This window comes from Saccoglossus kowalevskii, chromosome 15, assembly GCF_978046115.1.
Source record: "Saccoglossus kowalevskii chromosome 15, keSacKowa6.1, whole genome shotgun sequence".
Classification (NCBI taxonomy): domain Eukaryota; kingdom Metazoa; phylum Hemichordata; class Enteropneusta; family Harrimaniidae; genus Saccoglossus; species Saccoglossus kowalevskii.
In genome coordinates, this window is record NC_140655.1 from 31,114,211 (window position 1) to 31,125,522 (window position 11,312).

The 11,312-nt window shown below is 35.3% G+C and overlaps 1 protein-coding gene across 1 annotated transcript; it reads right to left on the reverse strand.

The window, feature by feature from the left end:
- Positions 1-322: 322 nt before the first annotated feature.
- On the reverse strand, positions 323-8,248 carry LOC100370055 (glyceraldehyde-3-phosphate dehydrogenase-like). Its single transcript, XM_006814838.3, has 10 exons — positions 8,137-8,248; positions 4,681-4,757; positions 4,089-4,185; positions 3,567-3,673; positions 2,620-2,826; positions 2,273-2,411; positions 1,705-1,799; positions 1,451-1,616; positions 1,038-1,135; positions 323-809 (listed from the first exon to the last, which is right to left on the reverse strand). Exons 2-10 carry the CDS (start codon positions 4,710-4,712, stop codon positions 737-739), a joined length of 1,014 nt encoding a protein of 337 aa, XP_006814901.1. The 5' UTR covers positions 4,713-4,757; positions 8,137-8,248; the 3' UTR covers positions 323-736.
- Between the last annotated feature and the right edge of the window lie 3,064 nt (positions 8,249-11,312).

The following is an 11,312-nucleotide window of genomic DNA, read 5'->3' on the forward strand; positions in this document are numbered from 1 at the left end:
TGAACACTGGAACAGGCAACAGCTTTGAATTCTTGTGCTAAATCGAACAAATTTCCAATCCTATACGAACAATGGCGACGCATTAAGGAAAGAATCAAGGCTGGATGGAAGTCATGGGCGGAAGCCAGAGTTGCAGCAGCTGATAAGACAGAATTGAGACATTCGGCGGTGGAGGCCCTATGTGCCACTAGGCATCTGGAGGATGGATAGATACGAACAATCAGTAACCAGTGGGGCAGCACAAGAGCTTGACAAATTTGGCAACTCCGCACATGGCATCAAAAGGGGAAACAAGCAGCTTGTGCAAACAAGATAGAGTAGGTAGGTTTTTAGCCCAAGCAGGTTTATTGCATCACACACTACAGTTGACAGAAATTATACAGTAGAATTTAACTATTTTCAATGCAGTAACAACTACAGATTTCACATGTTTTAATTCAGTCAGCACTTCAGATATTTCGATTTTTAACCTAATACACAATTTAACTATCTCAAATATACAACTATTTCTATTCAACAAAAATAAATTATTGGATGAACCTGTTAGCCAACCATCGTGTAAATTACAGAAATAATTGACATTTCTAGCCCTTGATATTTGAAAAAGTTAAGTAATGTATTAATACAAACATTTTAATTTTGGTAATGGCGATTTATTGCTACGGAACTAAAAAAACAACAGCCCATGATATTGACATATACTTGAGATTCACACATTTAAAACACTGCACATCTTCTAGTTGTCTACTGCATACATGTGCTTAATCAGATCAACAACACGATGACTGTAACCAACTTCATTATCATACCTGAAAAAAAATATATACACCAAGCTGAGTCTGAATCAAAGTCTTATCTGGAACTATACATGCATTTCTGTGTCTAAACTGAAGAAAAATTCAAAGTACAGGGGCTTAGATCAACCTAATAGAAAACTAAAACTTGCTATAAGTTGCAATTTTTTTTTAACAGAATCACTGCACATCACAATTTGAAATGCTGAGATGTTATGTAACTGTCCTTGCAATCAGACTTACCATGTAACCAGCTTAACAAAAGAATCATTAAGGGCAATTCCTGCACCAGCGTCAAATATACTAGAGCGTCTATCGCCACAAAAGTCTTGGGATACCACCTATAATGAAAATTCACAGAAATGAGTGTTGCTTTTATCAGAAGTAATACTAGAAGGTCAGGAGAGAAAGTTCCATGTACACAACTGTTAAGTTGACATCAGGATTGTAGTTTTACTTTGTCCGAATGGAGACTAAAGAAAGCACTAAAATATAGTCTTGCAAGCATACTATAAATAATAAACAAATGATAGATATTAAATTGTTCAGGACAAGCAATATGTTTGCATTTCTTGTTCTTGTATGGGCATCATTGTTCAAGATACGATGGGACTTGAGGTTGTGCATCACACAACACTAAATGAGAGATTGCATACCTGATCGTCGGTGTATCCCAGAAATCCTTTCATTGGGCCACTTTCAGCTGCAGCCTTAATGGTAGCTTTGATTTCATCGTATGTTGCTGGCTTCTTAAGTCGGCAAGTCAAATCCACAACGGATACATCAGGAACTGGTACACGGAAAGCCATACCAGTGAGCTTGCTGGATACAAGAAAATGTTGTTACAGTTTGACAACTTGTCAATTGAGAAACTGAATTTGTTTTGATAACTTAGTTTATGTTTACCTACCCATTCAAGTCTGGGATGACTTTGCCCACTGCTTTAGCAGCGCCGGTTGATGCTGGAATAATATTCTGAGCAGCACCACGTCCATCACGCCAGTTCTATAAAATACATTAAATTTTAACCAGAAACATTCATTGTAATCATGTACTGCATTTTGCTCAACTAAAAAAGCTTAAAATTAGTTATACTAGAGAAAGTGCAAACAATTGTCCTTAAAGTGTTATAGAATTTAACAAAATTCTGATATAAAAATTCATAACGAAAGAAGACTATTGTTTTCAGCTTAGTCAAACAAATCTATTCAAACATCACATCACATCAAATCAAATAGGATGTTAAATCAAATATGCTGGCATCACTCGTACACATGCAAGTGCTTCTAATACACACCTCGCGAATAAGGTATGACATTAGCAAAATGGACCAACACTAACTAGTTCTTTCTAAGATGTTTTTCCATTTCTAAAAATGTATGTTTGTGGGGCAATTTTGAAGCCTTTTGTATATGTCCACGAGATCCCAATATCACACCACACATATACTCTTATTCTATAACTCCTTGATATCATACCTTGGCGCTAGGTCCATCCACTGTTTTTTGTGTGGCTGTGTAAGCATGCACAGTAGTCATTAAACCCTCCACAATTCCAAAGTTATCATTGATTACTTTGGCAACAGGTGCAAGACAGTTGGTTGTACACGAGGCATTGCTAAAATAGAAACAGAATTCAGTCACAATAAATTGATATCTAGTGCAGAAACCTTCTGATATGGCATCGCTCCACTCCTTCACCTATGTGTGCTCCCTGAATTGTATTTAGCATTGTCTTTGATTCCCCCCACACATCCTGGGTCAAAAAAAACTTGCCAACTATTTTCTGGAAAACTGCAATAGAAGGGGCTGTAGTTGAAGCCTACCTGACAATAGACATGGACTTTTCGTATTTGTCCTGGTTTACTCCCATCACAAACATGGGAGCATCAGCAGAAGGCGCTGAAATAATGACCTTCTTAGCACCAGCATCTACGTGAGCCTTTGCCTTGTCAAGGGTTGTAAATACACCAGTAGATTCAACAACATAGTCTGCTTTCTCGTCACCCCACTTAATGTTGCTTGGTTTCATTCTTTCAGAAAAAAAATATTGAAATTGTGGTAAACCGTAAAAATGTTAGCGATATGATTTAATGGCATTTGTGAAGAAAACGTATGGTGGAAGACACCACTAGTCAGAATTTTAGGACCAGTGACCATACTGGTACAAATTACCACAATGTTAAAGGGGAACCGATCATATAAATAAGGGCAAGATGGCCACCGCAATTAATATGCTAATCCGAACCAAGCCATTCACATCATGGCAGGAGGTCCAGGAAATGTGCCATTTACGATGTTTTGAGATCAAGCTGTGATTCCAAACCCATTTCCACAGGGCATGAATATGTACGCAGCAAGTACACTCATCTGGTTGGCTTTTTGATGTATAAATGTTTTTGGTTGAAACGTGTCGCGACATGTAAAATTCCAGAGTTTAAAATGGCAGCTAATTTATGCAAAATGCCTGTCAATCACAGTTTGAGTAAGCCAGCATAATAAGCATTCATTTACTTAGTTGTAGAGGTGGAGTTAATTACCCATGAACATGTGATGCAATCCGGGGATTGAGCGGTTCCCCTTTAAGTGACTCCAAAATTTGGTCATTTAGGTTTAATTGAAATCTGTTTAGTGGATCTTGAGATAATGAACAGACAAAGGAGTAGAAAAAAAAAAACATTTTTCTTGCATAGTGGAAATCAGAAGGCCAGAATTTCCAGAATAGTTATATATATATAAAAAAAAAAAAAAAAAAAAAACTGATTGTACTTACTCTTGGTAAACACTAATGGGATTGCCATTTACAACAAGTTTCCCATTCTCAGTTTTGACATCTCCATTAAATCTACCATGTGTTGAGTCATACTTGAACATGTATACCTACAAAATAGGGTCAATGATGGTCAGTGTTGCATTTGGGCCAACGAGGGTTGCATTTGGGCCAATGATAGTGTTGCATTTGGCTGAATTCAAATTTGAGAACGTAAAATGTGACCAAGTAAATTTAGTGTAATTGTACAGCACACAAAGAAGGTCAGAAATGGGCACAGCCACTCAAGATGACTGAGCAATCATCTTTAGAATTAAATTGTAAAATGAAATGTGTACAAAAAACATGGGTGTAATATGCAGAGGTACATTCTAGAAATAAAGTCAGACAACGCATAAACTAAAACATTTCAGCCTATGACTGACAAACTAATAAGCAGCATAACCTTAGTACAACAGTTGCCACACTTCATTGGTACAATAGTTAATTATGTAAATTAGCTAGTTAATATGCAAACTTACTCACCATATAATCTAGCTCAATGAAAGGATCGTTAATGGCTACAACTTTAAGTCCTTTATCAAGTGCAGCTCTGAGCACCAAACGTCCAATACGTCCAAATCTGCAACAAAATTTGATTGAACCAACAATGAAATATAAATGTACTACACGAACATTTCACAATTTGCATCCTTGGAAAAGTTTATACATCAGATGAAAAATTTTATTTATAGCATCGTTCATGTGCTAAAACTACATGGAATGACAGCGAGATATAAAACCTGGTACGACCGACTATGTACTCATTTGAATGTACACTCATTTTGCAATTTCTTGATAGTAATTAGCATAATACATTATGCATTCTTTATCATACATTATCTTATCAATGTAATCACTTCCATTGGCCAAGTATTTATGTATCCTACACTTCACAAATGACCCGAAAAGTTCAGAATTGTGGGAAAAAAATTAGATAACATGGTCTTATCACATGCATATCATAATTAACCTTTAGCATCAAATATCACGGATACGGTAAACATCAGGATATTCACAAAACCAAGTTTCAGAAAGATACAATTTGTGTATTTTGAAGATCCAGTGAATTACTTACCCATTGATTCCAATATTAGGGCCTGAAGACATGATTAGTGATAAATATGTTTCTTCCACAAGTAGTCTTTACAATATCTGGAAGTAAAACAAGTAGAATTTAATTATTTGTGTGTACATCAAGTTTATAGCGTACACCAGTAGAGTTAACCAACCAATACTCAATCCTATATACATCCAATACAGATGGGATGAACAGACCAAAATTTTAAAATTGGAATAAAGTTTCATTTCATTTCTGTTACAACAAATAATATTCAAGTTATGCAAGTCCTAAATCAAATATTGATCACAACATGTGTTCCATATTAGTATTCAATCATTCTGCAAATAGTTTAATGGATGGACTTCAGGATTACAATAACACATGTTTTAATGCTACATCAATTCTAGCCATATTTTTTTTAGTTTTTACATTACGCATAGAACGCAGAATATAACTGAAAATTTACTGTGGAATTTAAATGATTTATAAACAATTCTTTAATATTACAAACGAGAGCAAATGGGCTATATCCCTGTATTGCAGCCATATTAGCTACTAGTCTTTACAGTGACCCAGAGTACCACAAAAATACATCCGACAGCAGCTTGTATTTGTACATATGCTCATAGGCCTCCCAAAAAGGAAATTATCCTAAACCACTAGTATCCGAAATGGCAATTACCCCAGACCACTAGTATTATATAGGTAATCTGAATTTCAACATTTCTTCAAATAGATAACAAAATATTTACTGTACATCTCCATGTTGAAAACCAGTTTCCTAGTGTAGTTGTATTTTATTTTAATCCCCCAACCCCCAAAAGATTAATGCAAGTCAATAATACAAAAGCCAACAAACTTTGATATTGCTTTGTTGTTACAATTGTGCCTCATTTTAAGCTAGTAGTTATTTCCATTTAGGTAGACATGGAATTTACAATGTATAATTAATCCTTATTCTGAGCTGAAGTCAATACACAGTGAATACAAAGTATTTTACAGTACAATAGTAAATCAGAGAACAATCAGTGTTTGGCGACCCACTATCAATGTTTAATCTGTTACAATCAAAGTGATATTAATAAAATCAAACGACTTGTTTCACATAAAATTAATTATTCATAAATAAGTACATATTGTTTGAAAAATATGCTCTTTCAACAGTTAGTCAGCAACAGTGCAACAGTTTATACATACCAAGGTTCACAGGGCTTTCACAAACTAGTCTGAATATACGTAAAGGTCACTCATAAAAATAGATTTGAATAGACCATTTAAAGTTCTGATCACTGAGCTTGGAGGGGGGGGGGGCAATTTTTAGTTGTCCAAATTTAGAAATAAGCAATTAAAAATCAAATTGATGTTGCATCCAGTCAATCTAGAGAGATTAATTAGTTTGGCTATCAAGGTTAAACATGGGGTGACTGCAGCTTGTCACCAGCAGGACATCTAACTACTCACATTCCAGCTACTGTTGGTTTTATCTATCCCCCTCAAATAATAGCCAAATAGGGGCCAACAAATCTTAATTTTAATTGACTCAGTTCTTGTGAAAATTAACAGTCAAGGTTATCTTAACACCATTCAACTCTCGACAACAATTTCCCAAACCTTCTTTCATCTTCATATAGCTAACACATCTAGATAATTAGATGGCGCATCGAGGTCAATCCGCAAGGTCTCTGTTTTTGAACAGTGTTCAAATAAGCGAAATGAATGCATTGCATACTAACAAGTAGAATAATATGGAGGACCATTAATAAAAGAAACTAGGTGCTTAAGTTGAAATTACAATAGATTTATCACTATGTACAACCAAATCCCAGACTACGAGAATGTCTATTGTATCTTCTATTGTCAACAACTGTTGTTATGCAAATGTCTTAAATAAACCTAGTACTGCACTGTACTTACAAATACTTGTATAGGTGAAGGGAAAATGATTCTTAAAAATTGCATTACAATTTATAATAGATATAAAATGGATAAATTCAATTCGCATTCTAGGTCTCATTTAATTGATACTAAATAGCATGGATTTGTACCATTCACATTTTCTAAAGATCAAAGAAATTTTTAGAAATAAAATACTCAATTATCTCAATATTAAAGGGGCACCTTCCAGTTAAGCCTAATCTCACAACAAATTTACTTTCTGGATTAAAATAACAATGGATAACAAAAGATAGATTAACATTGTAAACATAAACAATAGTGTCCCATGATTCTTTAGTGCAATCCATGGGATTGAGCAGTTCCCCTTTAAGCATAGATCAAAAGGTCAATATTGAAGATCATGTAACATGTGTATGCAATCTAAAATTATAGCTCAAGCATGCAGCACACTTTTCACTTAAATCTACCCAAAGCTAAAAAAAAAAACTTCAGGAATGTCTGAATAGATTATGGAATCTAGAACTATTGCCACAACATTTTTCGGTTAATCTATTCTTGAGGTTGGGGTGCATGAAAATTGTCAAAACATTTGTAGTTCTTGTCTTAAATCTATTTTTCAGAAGATCAGTGTATATTCTCTATGGAACACTTCAATTACACACCAGCTCTATGTTTATGTGATCTTGAAACTTCAACCATGTGTCTGGGCCAAGTACTGCACATCACAAGCAGTCAAAAATTAACCAAAACTTTTTTGGGGTGCTCATCCCCCCCCCTCCCCGTGTTCAGCAAGGAATTAGGGAGGCAAATGATGCACCCTCCCATAGTAGCCAATTACAGAGATGCTTACAGTTTTCAGCAACAAGATGCTTCTGCTCTGGCATTGGTTAATCTCCTGTCAATTTATGCAACTTTTTACCCTGGATAATAGCACAAGCAGCTTACATGTGTATTGTACAGTCGCCAAGCAGAATGTTCACAGGCAGATTGGGGGGGGGGGGGCAGAGTACTATTTATGAAAATTTCATGATTCGCCATGTCCCTATACAAGTAGGCTTAAATATGCTTCTCAAATTCCAAAACAAGATTTTTATTATTTTGAACGGAAAAGCACAAACTACAGTCCACTAAGCTTGGTACAAGGACATACACTGTGTCGTAAGTTCGAGTCACAAAGAGCGGTTGTTGAACGACTGACCTTTGCGTTATATCGTTTACAATTAATCATTATGAAGCAAGTAGCAACGTTGCCCGAGAGGTAACATTTTAACAGTTTCTACCGATATAAAATAGCGGGCAACAAACAATTGTACTACCCGCTGCCAACGTTTTACAAATTAGGAAGTCTGCACGTGTGAATGACCTCTACCACGTCAGACAAGCGAAATTGCCGGACGGCAAACGCCAAAGAAAGGGCACAGATTTACACAAGCTTAAAAAATTCCCACCTTAGAAAATGTTCGCAAATAATTAAGTTGCTCCAAATGCTATTTTTGAGGATGATATCACATCAATAGCTACCATGTAACTGCGTAAAAAATGCACTTTTAGTGAGAACAATCTAGCATAGCTTACCAACTTTAGCTGGGCCTCGAACAGAAGACTGAGCATGTGCAAAGCAAGCGGTCATGTGACCTCGTGCACGTATTTGCTCGACGATTCGATACGTTCCGAACGATTCCGAACAAACAAAGAAATTGTCTACCCCTAACGACAATCACAAAACACCCGAATTTCGAAAAAAATATATTTAAAACATGATTAATTTTAATATTCCATCGCGACTGGTCCCGGTTTAGCCATTACGGAATGCTCCGAGTTATTCCGGGAGGTATTCCGAAAAACAGTCGAGACAGTCAGGTCACGACCTATCGGGTTCGGAAATGGGTCACAATCAAAGCAGATCAAATGTGAAATTTGATTTACGAAGAGATTATATACGAGTGTCGTATGCCAGACAAAATAAAATAAATTGATTTGAATATTACTTTCGTATAAAAGTTAGATTCGTTAGCTTAATTAATTTCAGCGTCAAATAATCTATCCAGTTTGTAACTTTGTAGAATTATAGGAATGCTCCATTATTTTGGGGAGAGGAGGGCAAGGTACAAGCAAAAATATTAACACAGTTACTGGCCATGTCAAAAATAATGGTTCTGGTATACTTTAAAAAAATCACATTTTTATTACCTGTTCAGTTATCGTATTTTCAAACTGTATAAACTTTATTTCTGATATACTAGTAGCCTAATTAATGTTAACCTTTTCTAATCCTATCTTTCTCGGGTATCATGATAGCCGAGAACAACTGCGTTGAAGGTCCTTGACCTATGAAATAGTACAGCCCACCGATCTGGAGCCAATGCGAAGCTACTTACAAGACTGTGTCTGATTGGCTACCCAGCTCTTACACCTAACAGTTAGACCAATCAGAGAGCAGCTTGTTTGTAAAATTAGCTTATGGTGCTTACATTCCAACTGACAAGAAAATAAGTGAAAATTAAAAAGGTTCTATTCGAATGAAAAATTATATGTTCGTAATATTTTCATTATTATGTGTTTATGCAAAATATTGAAAATAATAAAAAATGATAGGGTCACCTGACGTTTTTTCGGGAAACAAGACGGAGTCCAAACTGTCCCGATATATACTCCTAATACTGTGAAAACATCAAAAATAAATAGCATATAATTTAGGGAGTGATAATAGTTTTCCATTATTTCAAATGGGAGGTTATCTCCCATGATGCATTGCGTACAAAAGTGTGCACAGTATTTTACTATATCCATACCAAAAAAAGCCTAAGTGTCTTGGAGTTAAAAGTTAAACAACCAAGCTAAAATGGAGTGAGTAATTTCTGAACGAATATGAAAATTGCGAGCGGACGATGTGATATAAAGTTGTTTTACCCATGGTAATAAAACAATGGTAATATTAGTTCTACGATATTTTTAAAGTTTCGTTTGGGTAACTATTCACAGAGAATTAAAACAGAACCCCTTACTCAGTTGCCAGCAAGTGAAAGGACATGTCAGAAATAAAATAGAAATTAAATAACATCTTCCGCCTCCCAAAAAGAAATATTGTATTTATTGAAGCAGAAAAAAAAAATATCAAGAAGAATTCAATCATAATCATGTATGACTGATTCAGCTTCATCTCGAGCAACAAAAATGACTAGAACATCAATATCGAGGAGATGATGTCTTTATTAATAACAGATTCCAAAATATTTGTCTAAAGGAATTATCCAGACATCATTTCCTACAATTTTGATGTCGTTTGATCGTACAATTTGTTGGATGTTCTAGTCCTGTTAGTACCTCGCATCTGTGATGTGATTTACTCGATGATGTTCCTTATTTTGTCTGATTCTATTGTTCTTCTTTTCTTGTTCGTGTTTTTGAGCATTGTCTCCATTATCATCCATTCCAACTCATTACCATGGCGATAGTCTGACAACTTGTTTATTGGTTCTTCATCATGGCAGTCTTGGCATGCTCTTACGCCGACGGGTTTGAAATAGTATCGGCAATTAATCAGATTATGATAAAGATTTATTATCGTCATAACATTCCGAGGCTATATGTAGAGCAGCGCCTGGGGAATAACAACTGTCCCAGCAGAATGTTATGTCGTAGAATAGGAGATGCTGAATTGAGTTACCAACATCGAGTTACAAAAATGCCACGCCCATGTTTTAAAAACCACATCCATTTTTGAGAAACAACGTCCAAATTGTAACTTAATGTTCAATTAACAGTTAACAGAACTTTGAGTTACGGGAAACATATATTTTTGCTTTTGTTAAACGCCCACATCATTCAGTAACTCGAACTTTAAATTGAATTTTAAACAGTTAACAGTAACAGCGAGTTACAATTTGGACGAGGAAGTGGGCGTGGTTTCTAAAAAAATTGAGCGTTTTCCTGACTCGTAACTCGATGTCTGTAACTTGAATAACTTAGCGTTTCGTAGAATTACGATTACGTTATTGTTGAATGAAATAAAATGTACATGGTTAATCATGGCACAGACTTGGAAAACAGTCGCCCTACCCATACACACTAATTATTGGTAAATAAAGGATTTTTTTCAAAACCTTTCATGTTTTATGTAAGCGTTTTTTCTTGTATACATAGATTTTACATTTGAAAATCGAATAATCGATTATTTCCATTCATATACCAGTATTTACTCTTAAATTCGATTCTATTAATACTGAGACCAACAATTATATCAATATTTTTGAATTTCAGAAATCAAAGAGAAACGAGAGGTTTCAATTGGCCGATGAAATAACATTGCAACATTTTCAAAATGACGTTGACTGATTAGATTCAACTGCCATTGAATTTGTTTGTGACTTGTACTGGATTTCTATAAGAACCCTTCATTACATTATCTGAACGATTGTTCTCGTAAAAATGAACAATAGCATTCTGGACCCGTCATTTGTCAACCGCACTTGGAGTTTGTACAAATTGAGTCGGTATTAAAAGTTTACACGTGTTTCGGGCTTTGTTTTAATTATTTATATTTCCATATTAATTTAATCAGCTAATGATTATTTATTACTAAACAGTGAACACGGTACAAAATCTGGCAACTGACGTCGAATTCCTAGTAGACCAAAAGACAAGGCGTTTGCTGTTACGAGGTCAACGCAACGTCACGACAAAATATTTTTGTGGAATTATATACATTGTAATGAGAGGGGGCAATGGTTATTTTCGTTCAACGTAATTGC

What these genes read in the sequence shown, in the direction of transcription:
- LOC100370055 (XM_006814838.3), bottom strand. Translation starts at nt 4,712, where the DNA reads ATGTCTTCAGGCCCTAATATTGGAATCAATGG. An exon ending in CCTAATATTGGAATCAATGG is followed by an intron (nt 4,186 to 4,680) that starts GTAAGTAATTCA and finishes ATTTTGTTGCAG; the next exon opens with ATTTGGACGTATTGGACGTT. An exon ending in CCCATTAGTGTTTACCAAGA is followed by an intron (nt 2,827 to 3,566) that starts GTAAGTACAATC and finishes TTTTTCTGAAAG; the next exon opens with AATGAAACCAAGCAACATTA.